The sequence below is a fragment of the Xenopus tropicalis genome, chromosome 6 (genome assembly GCF_000004195.4).
Source record: "Xenopus tropicalis strain Nigerian chromosome 6, UCB_Xtro_10.0, whole genome shotgun sequence".
In the NCBI taxonomy this organism is placed as follows: domain Eukaryota; kingdom Metazoa; phylum Chordata; class Amphibia; order Anura; family Pipidae; genus Xenopus; species Xenopus tropicalis.
Window position 1 is genome coordinate 119,622,372 of NC_030682.2, and position 19,286 is coordinate 119,641,657.

A 19,286-nucleotide genomic window follows, 5' to 3' on the forward strand; every position below is an offset into this window, starting at 1 on the left:
ATTAGAGGGGAGCCCTGTTGGTGCCAGTGTGAGTATTAGAGGGGAGCCCTGTTGGTGCCAGTGTGAGTATTAGAGGGGAGCCCTGTTGGTGCCAGTGTGAGTATTAGAGGGGAGCCCTGTTGGTGCCAGTGTGAGTATTAGAGGGGAGCCCTGTTGGTGCCAGTGTGAGTATTAGAGGGGAGCCCTGTTGGTGCGAGTGTACAAGGAACGGGTATGGCTGCGCACTGACACCGCTAGGGCTTTCCCTCTAATACCTCCACATCGCGGACCCCGTCCCACTAGCCAATCACTGTGTTGCCTGTGAGCGCCAATCAAAGCTGGCTTTGCCCTGGAAGTTGGAAGGGGCTGAGTGAGGGCGCAAGTTGTGCGCTCCGGGCTGGGCTGTTGTTGCTGTAACCAAGCTACTCTGTATAGTGAGGGAGGCGGGGGGAGGCACAGCCCGCACCGTGCACTCTCCCTTCCATGGCTGCATCCCCACTGCCGCTCGGCTCATCCATCTGACTGACAGCAGCCCGCCTTCCCCCGGCAAGTTTGGGAGCCACTTCTCCCCCGAGCCCTTGGGGAGCTCAGTACGGACCCCTCGCAGCCGGGCTCTGGCGTTCCAGCTCCACCATGGCGTCTCGCCAGCAAACCAGGATCCAGGTGTACCTGGAAAAGAACAAGATCGGACCTCTGTTTGAGGTGAGGCGCTGCGGATCGGCCGAGCACAGGCAGACTAGCCCCTGAATACGAGGAGCTTGTGTCGGGCGAGGGAAGAGGGATGGGTGCCGGGCACAGCGGGAGTGGGAGCTCTGCGTAGCTGCACCCATGTCTGCCCGGGGTTTAGTGGGTGACTCTGCCGCCTCTGGGCTCTGACTGGCAGGGAGAGCACATGGCAGGTGTGGGCAGTAGCTACCGGGTGGCATTTGTACGGGGCATTGCTGCATATGAACCTGCTCGCAGGGGATGCCGGGAAGGCTGAGTGCCACTCAGTGAGGGTGAGTGTCGGACACTTGTGGGAATGAGAGCGCAGTGATTGGCCCTGGCTGGGCAGGCACAATACGGAGGGGACCTCAGGGTATCGCTGCTCCGTGGGGCTGGCACATTCCCCCATACCCATCAGGGAGAGACCATCTCATTCAGCAGAGCACATAATAAGGGACTGGCACAGCGCCCCGCCACCTGCTTCCTACCGGAATCCATAGCAGTGAGGGGCACGGACATCTGGCTTTGGTTGGCACATTGTACCCAAGCGTTGAGGGAGGGGCAGCATCAGTTAGGTGCCATAATAAAGGGCTGACTCCAAAGCGTCCTGTTTGTTGCCATGGCGAGAGGCAGCAGCGCCCAGCTGAGCTCTGTATATTCCCACGGTTGGTGCAGTGCCTCTAGCGGCGGAACTGTGGTACTGCGCTGTCACTTTGTGTGGGCCACGAACTGCAACTTTGTGGTGCGACTGCTGTCTGCTACTACTATTTCTGCACCTTCCCCTTAACTGTTAGAAACCCGACAACCCGACACCCCCAGCCCACCCAGTGCACAATCACCTACACAAACCTACTGGGTGTGTAGCTGTGTACTGAACAAGTAGGACATTCCTTGGTCTATACATTGTGTTAAACAGTTTGAAATACAACTATTCACAGGGCCATAGTAAGAAGACACCTAGAAGGTGTGTACTCCCTGTCCCACCATGTGTTTGTGATAGGGCAGTTGTGTGTTCTCCTTCTGAGCCACAGGATAAAGTATCTCTGTAGTGGAATGTCTGTAGTTGCGCTGCCAAGGTAGTTCTGACAGAGACACATACACTGTCATTATTAATTCACATTCATGTTAGTGAAGCTGACCAGGAGGCATGTGAAAATCCACATACACAAATTGTGCCGCCATGTGGGACACTGCTTACTGCTATGGGCATGTGTGTAGCCTGGCACTGCTTCTCTCCTGGTGATGCCCGCACACACAGGGAGAATATTAGATCTATTCCCATCATCCCATTGGTGTGTGTGCCATTGACCATAGTGATTGTGAGGAATTTTCATTGCTATAGAACAGGGACAGGATTACAGGGCAATTCCCAGCATGTTGCACCCCTTTGCTCTAACCAAGGGAGCAGAGAATGCTTTGCATGCAGGTGGGTGCAGGGAGTTGCACAAGCACGCATACAATGAAGGTGCATCAAACATGCAAGCAAAGTGGGTAGAGCTAGGTGTCAGGCACTTGGCAGGGCAGCAGAGAGGCATAGGGCAAGTGGGCATCTCCGAGTCATTTCCACAGGAACAAAGAGACAGCCCATTGGCTTAGGGGAGTTTTAGTTCTGAGCAATCAGCTTGGATCAGACTGACTCACCTTTCCGTCACTCAGGGCTGTATCCCTAGGAGCTGCTCTCCCCTGATTTCTACCATCCCATTGAATCTTTTGCACACGATTGAGTTATTATCTAGTATAAATAAATCTATAGCAACTGGACTTGTTAAGTAATCATTGAAGACGTTTCACTATTCATCTGAGCAGCTTCTTCAGTTCAACTGACTGGTATGGGAAGTCCTCAGCATATGTACTCTTCCACTAATCCAATCACAATGGCACTTTGTAAAGGTGGCCATTGACATTAAGATCCGCTCGCTTGGCGAGGTCGCCAAGCGAGCGGATCTTCTCCCGATATCCCCACCTACGATATCGGGTGAATTTAGGCTAATTCGAATTAGAACACCGGTAAAAGGCGCAGTCGGTTCGGGGACCACATCAACTAGCTGATGTGGTCCCCGATCCGAATAAAATTTTTAAACCTGCCCGATCAATATCTGGCTGATTTCAGGCCAGATGTTGGTCGGGCAGGCCCAACTTTTGTGCCCCTACACAGGCCGATAAGCTGCCGAATTGGTCTAAGGGACCGATATCGGCAGCTACAATCGGCCTGTGTATGGCCACCTTAACTCTTCAGAGTTATTATTTTTGTCATGGCATGAATGCCAAACCATGCAGTGCATACAGTCTTACGAAAACACTATATTTTTGAAACCTGAGTAAGGCATTTGTGAATTTGATTTCATATAGACTTGCTGCCATAAAGCAAGGCAAAACTGTTGTTTTTGCATGAAATATTCACACTAGTTTCAGGAAATACATATGGCTGTTTATAATAATGCACATTTTGTTCAGTAAGTAATTACACTATATTAAAAACCAAGCCAGAAATAGGCTATATATATAGATTTTGCAGCATTAGCTCTGTTTATGGCTGTGTGTTGGCTATTAGTGATACAGAGGGTTGCATGAGTCTCTGTCCCCTTGCTTGTACATATAGTGCAGTCAGTTTACACACAAATTGTTCTTTTTCCCATCACTGACTTCTTTTTGATATAAACTTTGATTTGTTCCCTTCTGCTCTGCTGTACAAAGATAATTACTGAGTTTGGAATGGGTATGAATTAATCACTGGTACTGGCTGAGCTTTACCTCAATCAAACTCCATTAGGGTTTTCACAGAAATCTATCTGTCTTGTGAATATTAAACAGAAACCTCTGGCCGTTTTTGCTGAGACAGAATAAAGCCTGGCAGCCAAGCTATCTTAAGCTGGAAAACGATCTATCTATTTATCATCTATCTATCTATCTATCTATCTATCTATCTATCTATCTATCTATCTATCTATCATCTATCTGTCATCTATATATCTACCTATCATCTATCTATCTATCTGTCTATCTATCCATCTATCTATCTATCCATCTGTCATCTATATATCTATCTATCTATCATCTATCTATCGTCATCTATATATCTACCATCTATCTATCTATCTATCTATCTATCTATCTATCATCTATCATCTATCATCTATCTATCTATCTATCTACCTATCTATCATCTATCTATCATCATCTATCATCTATCTATATGTCAACCTATCATGTCTATCTATCTATCATCTATATATCTACCTATTATTTATCTATCTATCTATTTATCTATCTATATATCTACATATCATCTGTCTATATCTATCTATCTATCTATCTATCATCTATATATCTATTATCTGTCTATCTATATATCTCTATCTATCTATCATCTATCTATCATCTATCTATGACCCTATCGTCTATCTATATCTATCTTTCATCTATCTATATATCAACCTATCATGTATTAATGACTGCTGGAATTGTACAGGGGAATGGAATACAGAATAGCGAAATGGTCCTAAATGGTGCTGTTACAAGGGCAGATTTAGGCCCTGGGGCTAATGATAGCCACACAAGCAAATCTATTGCAGGTATACAAACTCGCCCCTTTATCCTCGTGGCTGTGGATTCTGCTATAGCAAAGTTATGAGCACTCTTGCACTTCTGGATTAAATGACACTCTGTATAAACATGAATTACACAGATGGCAATATGGAAAAAAGAAATAGTTTCCCATTAGCAGTGAAGAGCAGCTTTCATTAAAAACCTATTGCCAAAGCAAGTAACAGACTTAATACTCAGTTTATGGAAATTGGAGTACTCATATGGTAGTGAGTTTAAATATACAATCATGCCCATAGGATGCAGATAACCTAATGGCAAATACTGAGCGGATGGCAATTTAGTATCAAGCAGGAGCGATGACATGATGCAGAATCATTCTAGGGAAAGTGGCAGCAAGTGAGCAGCGCAGTAAAGCAGCAGGGAGATACCGGCCTGTATAGAAGGCTCAGTGAAACATGTCTATTATAATAAATAATATACCCCCTGTCGGGTGGGCTGCCTCTTCTGCCTACCCCTAGTTCCGGCCCTGCCCCCTGTTAAAATATGAAAATATGAGGATATTAGAAGTCACCTTGGAGTTCCATGACCTCTTGGCCTTTGACCTTGTGTCTCCATGGTGACTTATAATATCCTTATATTTTACATATTTTTTTTACATTTTTTTTCTCATACCTCTTGAACATGAGGTATGAGAAATAACTGCCCCGCTACATGCATAGAGTTGGGCAGTGCAGCTTTGCCACTGCAGCAGTGATTGTCACCTTAACTCATTGTGGTCTTTTAATGATTTTAATGATCTAATTTCTTAAATACTTCTGTGCCATCTGCCTTACTGTGCCCTTTGCCTTAGCCCCTTGTAGTTGCAATGTCTGGCCAAATGTAAGAAGACACTAAAGCAGAGTAGTGAGTGACAGCCTGCTGCTGCTGCGGGGCTTTGTATCTGCCTGACATTGTGGATGTACTTGTATATAGCAATGCCAATAATCCCATTGAGTGATTGCAGGCAGAGCATTGATACATTATGTTCTGGATTTATAACTGTCTTGTGGGGAGGGAGGAATTTAGAATTGTGAATACTGTATCTGGGAATCATGCATACATTGTTTTATATATCATACAACAAATAAACACAAAGTAATGTGAATCTGCCTTGCTTTGTATATATCACATGGGGGTACTTACTGTCAGTGTCTGAGATGAGTGCATGATGTGTACGCTCCATAGAAAAGCATGCTGTTAATTTGCTGTGGGAGACGGCAGTGTCCTAGGATATCTCCAGTGATACTGTGTCAGGCTTATTTTGACTATATGCTTCCAAGACTAATATTAAGGAGCTAATAGGATAGCCAATATACCAGTTATACCAGTCTGTATCCTATCAATGACTAGTAGGTTACATTGGAAGTTTCAGAGTAGTATGTTGTTAAGTCAGTGTCTCAGATCACCCTTCGTTGTGTGCTTTATCCCATAGAAATCTATTGTTCACATTTTTTGGCAACTTCTAACTGTGTTTAATGACAGCAGGAACATACCGATAGTTTCCAGAGAAAGCACAATGTTTTTGGATGCATGCTGTCAGGTATGGTGGTTGCAGAAAAACCGACGAGTGATTTTTGTATGGCACTTCCACTCAGCCTGAGCTTGATTCCTGCCTGGATACTATCTGCTAGTAGGGTTGCCAACCTCACCCCTTTAATACCAGCCTATTGAAGAGACATCCTGCATGGCTAGTTAGGAATTAATTTAGATGTATGCTGCATGGCTGCATATAAATCAGTTCAGTCTGCAGCATGTGGATTCAATATGTGGCTGATATTAAAGGGGTGAGGTAGCAACCCTATCTGCAATGAGTGTATATATTCTCCCTGTGTTTGCGTGGGCTTTATCCCACTCAAAAATACAGGCAGCTTAATTGGATTTTGATGAAATTGACCCGAGTGTGTATGAATGCGATAGGGACCTCAGCTTGTAAGCTCCACACAGCAGGGACGGAAATTGTGTAGATGCTATATATAGTAACAGATAATAAATCAAAAAGAATGAATTGGCTTTTATTGGGATTAAATTTAGATATACAGCAAAGTGCTGCTTTTGACCTGTTCTCACAGGGAAATAGAGAGTGATTGTGGCACATCCAGCTGTGCTGCCTGATGAATCTACTCCCACGGGGGGTCCACAGAAAGCACCCAATGCTGGGGAGGAGGCTGAGGGCTGGGTTGTTATTATGGTCCGTCAGTACTGTACTAAACCTCTGCTAGAAACAGCCTCGATCATGCTTTGATAATCTGCTGTTGTCCTTAAGTTATTGAACTACAGCTCCCAGGATCCCTCAAACTACCAAAAAAAAAAAAAAACACCTGTGAGAATATATATGCATGAAGAATTAATGCAAGCATTGTCTCTGGAAAGCATTTTTCTATAAAAATGCCTTTATTGTTACTTTGAGTGGCTATTTGGTCCATAATAAATGCAGGACCTAGCAGGTGTATATTCAATATTTTAAATGTATCTCTGTACAATGGATGAAGCGGGCTGCTAATAAAACAACATAAAAATAAAACATGCTTACATGTACTGAATATCAGTAAATCGGATATGAATAAAAATGTTGTCAGGTATCTAAAGAAACTTTAACAACTTAGATTTTTCCAGACATAGGGCCGTTATACTGCCTCCCATGAACAGCAGCCCTTTCTGAGCTTCCACCCGTTATGTTTCGACACTGGCAACTTGCAACCTTACATAGTGCACATTCCTTCAATGTGACATTCCAACTGAACTGCTTCCTAATTACTAAATTACTAAAGGAGACTTAAGGCTTTAGACATACAATACATATATTAATTATATAACATTTTTTATACTGCTGTTCTAAAGACTGATAGTGGCAGTCTTCCTATCAACTTGTGTGAGGGGCATTTGTACAGCACCACCCTTGCCTTGATCGCTCCCTTCCTGGTTAAAATTTCCTTTAGCAATGGATTACTATAACATTTGGGTCTGATTTACTTGATCTTTATCTTAACTTTTTATCTTTGTTGCTGAAAATGCACATCCAGATCTTCATGTACTGTATGTCCAGCAAGCTGCCAGCTGTGATCACTCCTTACCCAGAATCATGTGCACTTCAGCAGATGTTTAGCAAAAAGGCACATGATCCTGTATATGAAGCAATCACTGGTGCACCAGGTTCTTGCTTACTTAACTGGATAATCAGGACAAATATTGTCCCTTCATGGTACAATGTCATGGGAGTTATGTCATCTTGTCATTATTGATAGTTAATGAAACAAGCAGGTTCATTATTTCACCATCATTTGAACCCCCAGTTAAAAACTCCATAAAGGTTCTGCTAATGTGCTATTCCAATAAGGAACACACAAAGTCCCTTTGTTTTTACTTGATTTCTGAGAGTTCTGGGGCATGTTCGTGTGTAACCATACTGATAGTAGCATTGTTAGCAAACCCTTGTGTAGCACTCACTATGATAGTATCTCTTTTCACTATGTCCTCTTCTGTTTGGATTACATTTCTTACGCTCTTTGTTATTCAGAGGTATCACTCTACACGTAAGCAAATCTGAGTCCTTACAGACAGTTGTGTTTTGTTTATTAAGAGGATGACCTTGGAAAGAGTTGGGTAAATAGCAAGTTCCTAATGAAGCAATTAGCAGTGACACGGTTTCTAGAGTAGCTTACACTGACCAAAATAGATTCCTTGCAGAATACAGAATAGAACATTTGGCACTCACTATTTCCGGTTAAATAATTCAAATATTAATAAAGCCATGTACGTAGTGTTTAGCAAACATAGGCATTGTGCGGAAAATGTACTTTTCTGCTGAATTATAAAAAAGAGGTAAATCAAATCAAATATTTTAATGGGAGGGATGGAATTCCCCATTTGAAATGTACTTTTCAGCTGAATTATAAAAAAGAGGTAAATCAAATCAAATATTTTAATGGGAGGGATGGAATTTCCCATTTGAAATGTTGGGGTGCTTGCCTCTACTGTATTGCGTGTTGTTTTAGGGTAGGCAGAGAGACTTTTCCATGGGATCCTAAAATGTGGAGAAATTAATGAAATGTACAAAATGGGACATATTGAATAGATATTTGGCAGTACAGGTATAGGACCTGTTATCCAGAAGACAGGGGACCTGTTTTTATCTGATAAGGGATCTTTCCATGCTTTGGCTCTCCATAGGGGGTTGTTTACTTTTTGTACAAAACAGACTTAAGGTGGCCATACACGAGGCGATTTCGCTCGTTGTGCGATGAACGATTATATCGACAAACGATCGTATGGCGATCGAGTTCCCATACGATATGCCATCCACGGGCAACGATAATTCGGGAAAGATTTTGTCGCATCATTATCGTAAAATACCTACGATCGTACATCTACGTACGATCGATGTCGTTGACTTCTGCTGCTGGCAATCGTGACATGCGCAGAGAACAATCGTTGAAAGACAAATGTCTGACACTCACACCAACTGGCAGATTTTATCGTTAAACGACCAAAATTTTTAAACCTGGCCGATCGATTTTGGGGACGATAATGTCAGCTCGTTTAGTGGGCCGACGATCGTTCGTACACCACCAACTATACGATAACTTAACGATAGCATCGGATCGTTCGGGAATCGGTCGTTTGTAAGTAAAAAATCGGTCCGTGTATGGCCACCTTTAGATTTAAATTCTGAGACAATTTATAATTGGTCTTCATTTTTAATTTTTGTAATTTGTCCAGTTATTTAGCTTTTTGTTTCTTACCTCTCTAGTTTGAAACTTCAGCTGCTATCTGGTTACTAGGGTCCTGTTTACCTTAGCAACCATGCAGTGGCCTGAATGTGAACCAGGAATATGAATAGGAGAGAGACTCAATAGAAAGATAATGAATAAAAAGTAACTATAATAACAAAATTGTAAGCTCACAGAGCAATAGTTCTTTGGCGGCTGGAGTCAGTGACCCCTATTTTAAAGCTAAAAATATGTAGAAGAGGAAGGCAAATAATTCAAAAATTATAAAAAATAAATGAAGAAGACCAATTGCAAAATTTCTAGGAATAGTACATTTGATAAAACTTAAAGGTTAATTTAAAGGTGAAATAAACTGATAGGATTGGGATTAATTAATCCCAGTCTTAGTTGGGTTAAAGTACAAAGTATTGGTATGGGATCTGTTGGCCAGAAACCTGTTATCTAGAAAGCTTTAAATTACAGGAAGGTGTGTTTGATATTGTTAAATAACCTAAATTATAAAAGGTAAGAATCAGGATCAATATCATCAAGACCAGTTTCCTAAACCTTTAAAGGAGAATGCAAGTCAAAATGTAAAAAGCATACTGCCCAATAGTCCTCCTATTGTTTAGTAAAAACGCCACACTTTTGGCTCACCTAATCAAATATTTACTCAGTCACACTTACTTCACATTTTCTAGAACAGGCAGCCATCTCTAAAAAGGTATTCTCCCTTCCTTTCCCTCCTTGCTTCATACTGCACATGTGTTTCATTCCCTCCCCCCCTCCCCTCTGCCAGATCCGCTTCTGATTGGCTGGTGGGTATGTGTAGCTCAAAACAGGAGACAGGATCAAGTTACACACATGCTCAGAGAATAGGAAGGCTGCCGCTGGCACCTACAGGAAGGACAGAGAGATTTCAGTGATGTCACTGTAGTCTTCACACTGCTGTAGGCTGCCAGCACCATATCTCAGACCATATCTCTGTGTGAAGTTTCCACAAACAACAAAACTGAAGTTTGGCTGAACATAAATGAGAGACATTATAAAAATTCTTGAAGAAACAGGGGTTTGTTGGTTCATCTTAGTTACAAATTGAAACATGGATTCGGTGTTTCCCTACCCACAGTACCTGTATAGAATATTACCCTGCGTGTGTGTGAATGTAGTTGGGCTAATGTACAAAGGATTTTGAATATATTTATTAACTAAGTACTAATGTACTGTCTGCAGTTATATTCTGCTAATATGTACGTATACTAATGCTCATGGATCCATGCATTGAAAGTTTCAAACAGCCCCTCTTTTGGGAGGACTGTGCAGAACAGAGGGGCTTATTGAAAGTGGACAAGATGCGGTGTGCCTACTCTTGGTGCCTTTTAGTGGCTAGGGTTTTTGCTGAGGCAAGGTTGCACCACTTTACCATGGGGCATTAATAATTGTACAACTGCACCCATTAATGCACTATACACCCTACATCTTACACTTGGGCCTCCCCCAGACCAGTGTAAAAACGCTTGGCACATTGTACTAGCAATGGTGTATAAAATAGTATAGAACTTACTAAGGGGCTTGCAATAGTTGGGGCCCATCCACTGTGTTGGGGCCCATCCAAGTTTGTGCCCCACAGCAGCAGTTGGTAAAATGGGGGAACAGGGTGATTTGTGGCCGAAATACACAGTACTTTTAACCTTTTTTTTGCACTTTATTCCTTGCCCTGTTTAGTAAATAAGTCCCTAGATGGGGACAATGCATACTGTTCTTTACCAAACAAATTATCTTTCACATGGGGATCGTCTTTATACACAAAAGCAAACGCATTGTAAAACATTAGTGGGGGATGGGGCAACGTGAACAAAAGTTTTTCCTTTGTATGAATTTAATATAGATTTTGTGGCCCCACTGAAGTGTATAGCAACCAATTTGTCAGGGTGGAATTAAAATGCATGTGCACAGTCATTTTATTTGCATGAAGAAATATACCGCCTTCATATAGTTCTTAAAAATGCGCCATGTAAAAATGTCAAAATCTAAACTGAGGAGTGGAAACAAGGCCCCAGGATCAAAGGGAAACTATTACAAACTCTCAAAAAAATGTATCACAGTGAATAATATATTGCCAAATGTGAAATTTTGTTCTGATTTATGTACATGTTTTACTATTTACAACTTGCATTACCTTCCCAATACTGTGTTCCAAATTACCTAGAGCTTGATGGCAGACAAGAACATAGTTGGTTCATCTAATCTGGCCATTTGAAAAGCTTATCCCACAGTTATTCACTGTAATGTCCCTTTAATGGTTATATTTGTACGTGTCACAATAACCTGACATAATGTGTTCCTCCTTCAGTGCACAACCGATACAGTTATTAAGAAGTGAAAAGGCTTGGGCGCTTGCAGCCATGCCGGAACCTGGGCACATTACAATGCGCACTCTATCAGGATGGGATAATCTACACAAGCGCTGTGTTTCTGCAGTGATGATTATTCATTTGCTAGCATTGTAGCACTTCATTAAAATGAACATAGCAAGCGTGGCTGAGTCTTGAGGGGCCTTGTGTTGAATGGCAGCTGGGGGCAGCGCTGGGCTCCGGGAGCATTCTGCACACTTTAGCTTTTTCACATGGCTGTTTCTCTTGCTACAGTATGGCTGTCTGGGGTGCGCACCATAGCTGTGCCATGGCCCTGTCTGCATTTGTACAACAGTGATTTATTAGAGAATGTTTTTGTCTTGGTTTAGCTGCATCAGCTGCCTTGCTTAAAGGGAAAGCAACACTGCTATGTTCTCTTTTCAGTGTTCTGTGTTTACTCTGCCTTAGCTAAGTTTCTCATCTTATACCCCCCAGAAAAAATAATTAACCAACAGATTGTTTAAATCATATTAAATGGCCTTTTAAATAATCTATATATACCAGTATATACTGCCCTTTTACAACTTTTCCCTTAAGCCACCATTTTGTGACGGTCTGTGTGTGTGTCACTCACTAATCACCTGACAGGAAATAATGCAGCTCTAACTGTAACAGGAAGCAGTGTGGGAGTAATAGATAGAACACTGTCCATTCATTGAATGATGTGATCTAACATGTGTGTGTGCCCTTGGCTTGTTTGCACCATGAATCAAGTGGCCTTTATTACCTTTATTTATTTCTATTTGGGATTCCCCAGTGGCACATACTACTAAAAAAGAAGCATATTTTCATGAAAATGGTTTAATAAGTTGAAGCAGGGTGTTACAAGCTGTTTTATGCAATATATTTTTGTTTGGGGGTATAATTTTCCTTTAAGCTGTTTAGGTGATTTGCATTCACTACTGCAGGGTTTCCAGTGATGTTTCCCATTCATGTGTAAATAAAAATTCCCATTATGCTTATGGTTACCACCTTCTCTACAAAATAATACTATTAATAGTAACACTGTTATTATCCTTCCCTTTGAATAATATTAGCTAACTGTTAACTGCATGGGATCCAGTTAGTGCAATATTAAGTGTCTGTAGACTCAAAGGAAGTTACAAATCTGAAACCAGAATTTTTAAATCTGGTTCTACTATATTCATCTGTATTAACTAGTGTTAGGGTTATACCGATTATTAGGACCCCAGGCTCGCTTGTTAGTACACTGTCACATGATACGGATCCGGGAACTTGCACAGAGAGACACAAACAAGTAGTGAATCTCCTAACAAATCCAGTTTATTGATGGTTTTGCCACAGTTTTGCCACTGATTATATACATGTAGATAAAGATATTCCATTATGCTTACGTAACATGTGTGGGCACATATGCCTTGCAGTTATTAGCAGAAAACAGGAATTCATTTAGAGTAGCTGCTGAAGCTTATTTTGGTTTATTAGCCTTGAACATTTGCTGAGATAATAACTTGGACAAAGACAGGATGTCAAGGTAATCACTGGTAAAGGTAAAACTGAATTAGCACATAAACAGACCTTCTTAGAATTGTGCATACATATGTTAACCCTTCAACTAGATCAGTGATCCCCAACTAGTGGCTCGGGGACAACATGTTGCTCACCAGCCCCTTGGATGTTGCTCCCAGTGGCCTCAAAACAGATGTTTATTTTTGAATTCCTGTCTTGGAGACAAGTTTTGGTTGCATAAAAAGAGGTGTACTTCCTAAAAGAGCCTCCTGTAGGCTGGTAGTCCATATAGGGGCCACCATATAGCCAATCACTGTTCTTATTCGGCACCCAAGGAGCTTTTTTCATGGTTATGTTGCTCCCCAACTCTTTTTCCATTTGAATGTTGCTCAAAAAGGTATAAAAGGTTGGGGACCCCATGAACTACATACTGACATTTCAATTGTCAAAAGCTGCTATAATTTAGCCAGTGCACCATCCTGACCTGATCAGGTTCAAAATGAAGACAAATGGCACGAGTTCTATTGTATTTTGCCTGAAAGCAGAGGGAGCATAGAAAAGTTCAAAACGCTCTTTAGGGAAACCTTTATTCCATAGGACAAAATAAAGATAATTACCTCTTCTCCTATAGTAAGTTTACCAAGGAGAGCATTTGTGTAAAAATAACTAACGCTATATGCAGTGGTTAGTTCAAAATATGACATTATTCAGCTGAATAAAAAAATCAGTTAATATCAGTATTTAAATGTATTGGCTAATACGGTAAATGAAATGATTAAATGGCAACCACAAGAGCACCAATTCCTAGTGTTACTGAAACTGTATTAGAGACGGGCAGGCAGAGCTGACAGAGCTGGGCGCTAGATGAAAAAATCATAGATTGTCAAGTGATTTATATTCAGAGAAAGGCATGCATCAGAAAAGAAGAGATTACTGTCAGAGAAAAGCCAACAAGTACTGTATTTTATATAGACATCGCAGACTGAATACCCAGCAGAATTCATTTAACTATAAGGCTCCAGAAATACAGCGGATTTAATAACTTAGTTTGTGATGAAATATGGAAGACGATTGGCGTTTGTCACTCAATGGGAACAACTGCGCACTGTGCCATGGTAGATTTAAGCACAAAATAAGGAAGAAATCTGTAGGAAGCTATTATGTGGGTGAGAACTGCTTTTCCAGTTATACACTTTATATAATAAAATAAAATATTTATGGGGTTATGTAATAAAAGGCACTAAGTTTGCCCAGAAGCAGTAACCCATAGCAACCAATCAGCAGGATGCATTTAATGGTCACCTGTTTAAAAGCAAACATCTTATTGGTTGCTATTGGTTACTGCTCCTGGGCAAACTTAGCGCCGTTATTACATATGGGGGTTAGAATATCTAATGGTTTGAACTTGGTCACTTCCTATATTTATAAGGAACAAAATACACCTTTTTAGACCATGCAGCTTCCTCGATTCAGTTTAAGAAAACAAAATAATCTTAGGGGACCCTAAAGATTATATCCTATGCTGTACTGGATGGGTCACCACAATCCATAATTATAGTAACATTTCTTCAGGATTTGGTATTTACTGGTCTTCTGTTAAAAAGAAATATCCGATGGTTGATTTGGGTTAATAGACCTAGAACAAACTGTTTACTATGAGCACTTTATATTTCAGCAGTATTTGACATTTTGGCAAGAATGTAGCTTTTTGATGTATTTCATGCTGCATCGTAAACAATTACAGAATTTAGCTGGCCTAGGAATTAGGGCAACATGCTAAAAGTTTTGACTTTTTGAGTTTTGAGGGCAGACATCTTATTGACTGGCATGGGTTACTAGATCTTATGCAAATGTTACCATTTCTGCTTAGTTTACCTCATGGATGGGATCTAATAAGTTCATAATGAGAATCTGTTACAGGTTTGAAACCTGAAAAAAATCATTGTTCATGGAGTTGCAGTTTTATACTTAATGGCGGTACCTGGGGTACAGGTGGTTTTCAGTACTTGGGTCCTCTGGCCAACTAATCCCTACTCAACCCACATTTTTAAATGGCTATTAGCAAAAGGAAATGTAAAGTAAAGCAAATGCAGTGCTACTGAATTGCTAGCCTTTCATTGTTAAAACACAAAATATGTTGGGCCCTATGTCCTTTGTCAAGTGCCCTTGCATCAGGACCTTGACAAACTGGCAATTCAGGCACCTTAAGTGGCAGATGAGATTCAATGTGCATATCTCCCAACATCTGAGAAATGCGAAGAGGGACAACAAGAAATGCTGCACGTAGCGCAGCAAAATGTATTTGACCACGCCCATTTTTTTTACAGCCACTTAATGGGACAGCACTAGGCAAAACCATAATAGAAAAGGACCTCGGAGTCCTTGTAGATAGTAAACTTTGCTGTAGTAAGCAATGCCAGGCAGCAGCTGCAAGGGCAAACAGGGTTTTGAGCTGTATTAAAAGGGGTATAGATTCACTGGAGGAGGAGGTTATTCTTCCCCTTTACAGAGCGCTGGTAAGGCCCCATCCAGAATTTGCCATGCAGTTTTGGTCTCCTGTGTTTAAACGGGATAATATTAAATTAGAGAGGGTCCAAAGAAGGGCAACAAAGTTGGTAAAGGGCATGCAAAGTCATGGAAAGTCTCTATTGCTTTATTTACCAGTATGTCCTTCCAGCAGACACTTGGGCATCCACTCCAATTACAAGAAAGGACTTTCCGTGTTAATATTTGGAAATGGTTTATGGAATTCTCTCCCTGAATCACTTGTACTGGCTGATACGTTAGAAAGCTTCACGAAGGGTTGGATGGCTTTCTTGCAAGTAAGATAATGTAGGCTTATTGAAAATAGCTCTTAGTACAAAGTTGTTCCAGGGACTGGTTTTGCCTTCCTTTTGGTCAACTTGCAGTTAGGGGAGTTTTATATCGACATATAAACCCAGTGGTCCCAGGACCTCAGCTTGAAGAGTTTCCATCAGATCCATCTTATTGCCACTGTGGGCCTTTTAATAAACCTTAGGCACCCTTTAGCACTATCTAAATCTAACTCTCTGCTGTAAGAGTGGGTATTATTAATTCTTCTAGAACCCTTTATTTATAATCTGCTGCTACTTCTGAATTACAGAATAGCCACAACGCAACATTTCTGAAAGTGTAATCTTATGATCCTCCCCCGTACTATTTCACAGAGAAGCAAATGTCGGCAGGGCAAAGGGCGCCAATGCCTATAAATGATGGGAGGGGGTAAAATCTCAATAAATCCACTTAAGTAGATATACTTTATCATAAAATACATGGTTTTGTCACACATGATTCGCCTGCTATATCAATTTGCAGAAATTGGAAACATCAAACATCATTGTAGCAAAGTGCTTTTTTATGTTCCATGTAATATGAATTAAAATCCCCTGCCTTTTGGGAAATGATCAGACTGGATAAGAATACTGTAAACTTGTTTTTTTTCTGTTTTTCATTACAGAAGATGATTTAATTTCTCACTAGTCAGCTCAAGTTTAAATCTTATTTTTTCCCTAATAAAGTCATAAAATATTGCTGGTATGATATACAAAAGAAACTGTAGGAATTATTTATACTTTCCTTACCGCCGGTTTCATCTGCGGCTGCAGCTCTTAAATTTACATGTCAATTTTAATGCATCCTTCATTCCAGGAAAGTGTACAGAGCACAAGCATTTTAGCTTTTAGTCAGCAATTGCCTAGGTCAGAGCTGGCCAACTTTGTACATGGAGTGGGCCAGTTATTTACGATGTATATTAGAATGATGATGTCACACAGAGAAGTATCTGGAGTTCTTGAGCAGATCCCTTGGAGGGCCACATTCAGCCTGCGTGATAGCCCTTAATGTTTTAAATCAAAATCTAGTACATATTTAGAGACATATTTAATGGTGATAGCCAACTCATATGTTTTGGGTCTAGCAACATCAGCTTGGTGGAGTTGGGTGAATTTAGTACTAGACAAAGTTTAGTCAAGCCATATTTCTCAAACAGGGACCTCATTCACAATGTGCCAGCATAGTAATACTTCTAAAGAACATAGGGTCCCTGCACCAGCCACCTACCAGTGGCTTCGCAGATGCTGATAAAATGGTAGACAGGTTCTTAGAAAATTTAGTACATGGTTATAAGTCTTTCTTTACTTGGAGAGCAACACAAGCATCATAACAGTTTATGGTGTTGCCAAATAAGGGCTAAGATTGGCTATTAGGCAGCCTCTATGCACACTATCAGCTTACAGGAGGCTTTATTTGGTAGAAATCTTGTTTTTATTCAACCAAAACTTGCCACCAAGTGAGGAAATCAAAAATACATACCTAGTTTGGAGGCACTGAGAGCAACATTTAAGGGGTTGGTGAGCAACATGATGACTGTTATAGATAATAGATCTTATACCTACAGTGGGTATGACTGGCCAAATTTTCTTTTGGCCTAATTTCCAGAGCAAGTGGATTTATGCAGAAATAAGGAAGAGCTGTGAGTTCTCTCCAGCATTGAACTGGGCTGGCAGGGCACCAGGTGAAAACCTGGTACCCTCATGGGCCTCGCCACCACAGATCTGCTGCTTAACTTACTGGGAAATATGGTTGCAGCGAGGAGTAAGGAGGAGAAATTACAATGTGGGGGCCTCTGTGGCTGGATTGGTACACCCTCTAGGTGGCAACCCCAGTGGCCTTGGACACCCCAGCCCAATACTGCTGATCCCCCATCCACATGTCACATTTTCAGTTTGGACAAGTCTAGATTGACCAATGCCTAATTAAATCTGGGAATGCATGGCCAGGAAAATACTAATCTAAATAATACAATTACTAATATAATTAAAATTAGTAATACTAAAATATTCCATTGGCTTTGTTAAATTTACAGTTGCAAATGAATTAGTCTCATAGGACAATAAAAGCCTTTTTTTGCTGAAAATAATGTACTTACAGAATCTAACTTGATTACTTGCCAATACATCATGTGCAGTTTATTATTAAGTATGTGACTTATTATAATGAGGCTACTTTACCCTCTTTTTCAGGCACTGACATTCTCTTACTATTTTTTTACTCCAGGGGAACCCAGTGACCATCTATTGGTTTAATATAATAAGCTACTGGTCATAGTGCATTAATCACAAGTCCAATTATAAGGGGAACTTTAATTAGCTGTAGCTAAGTGAGCTATGTTTATCCATGGCTATTACATCCTGTGCTTAATTGATTGCAGTAAATGAAAATGTCCTCCTCTGAAACAGCTTTGCCTTTAGAGCTCTATAGCACCTGTCTCGTGCCTGTGTCTAGAGCTGTGCTCGATTCTAGCAAACACAAATACCCTGCACATGATCTAGACCCTAAACATGCCAAGCCCCTTTTTCCGTTCCACCCTTATTGCCTAGGTGGTAACCCTATTCATCATAGGGAAACATAGGGGATCAGTTAGGTAATTTAAAAGCAAATACTTTTAAGGGTAAACATACAATGAAATTATAGTTGTAAAAAAGACTTTAATATCTGGTGTCAGTATCTCTGGGCAAGTGCACAGCAGAACTTTTACCCTCCTATCTGTGGTTATACACCCAATTAGACTGTAAGCTCTAGAGGGCATGGACCTCTTTTACCTATAAGTATGTTACCATATGGTTTCTGCATTCTAGTGAAATTCGTAACCTGATTTGCTCTAGAGATTGTGAAAAAATATGCTATATTTTATGGCAAAATTTGAAACCCCTTGGCCCTTCAGCAAAACCTTTTTAGTCAGCTCCAAACTTTCATGAACTGCTTTTGCACAAATTGTGCATCAGGCAAGATGCCACTGACTCAAGGGTAATTAGGGGTACTGTCGTATGGAGTTAAATGGGAAAATATAACACCTCCCCTCAAATACTAGAGAAGACTGTCTAATTGTATGTATTGACCCCCGCTCATAAAATATTGGTGTATGAGTAATTCTGTAATAGTTTGAATAATTTCTAGGACAAAGACCATGTTTTCACCCCCAACTGACATTCAAGCTTGAATTTCATGTGTATCTAGGAAGACAAATAGGCATTCACACCAAATCTTACCCAAACCTAGCACTCAGAGCTGGTCTTGCTACCGTACCAAGGTGGGCCAGCCTCAGAGTTTGGGAAATACTTTTATAGGCCCAGCTGGCTGGAATGTACAGTGCTTCTGTATTTGGAAAAATACTGTCTGCACATGTAGAAGGCAAAGGGGCAGAATTATATATAAAAGGCCTATTACTATTGTGAGAAACAGCGATTTGCAAAAGACAAACTGGAAAATGTGCTCCATCACAGCTGGTACTAAGTGCTAATTTGCAGAATATCAGAAGAATTATGGGAAAATGGAGCCAAATGTGACCCCACAAGGGATTTGGAAATGAACATCTGTGAGGGAAGAGAAAGCACCTTTGCTATCCTGT

At 40.9% G+C, this 19,286-nt stretch overlaps 1 protein-coding gene across 2 annotated transcripts in view; it reads left to right on the forward strand.

The window, feature by feature from the left end:
- Positions 1-339: 339 nt before the first annotated feature.
- Positions 340-19,286, forward strand: part of c8orf34 (chromosome 8 open reading frame 34) — a 118,046-nt gene continuing 99,099 nt past the window's right edge. Inside the window, exon 1 of one of the 2 annotated variants that reach the window (XM_004915169.4) lies at positions 340-681. In XM_004915169.4, coding sequence (XP_004915226.1) covers positions 613-681 — 69 coding nt within the window. In that variant the 5' untranslated portion in view covers positions 340-612. The remainder of the gene's footprint in view (positions 682-19,286) is intronic. The other variant, XM_002935323.5, reaches the window with a different exon arrangement.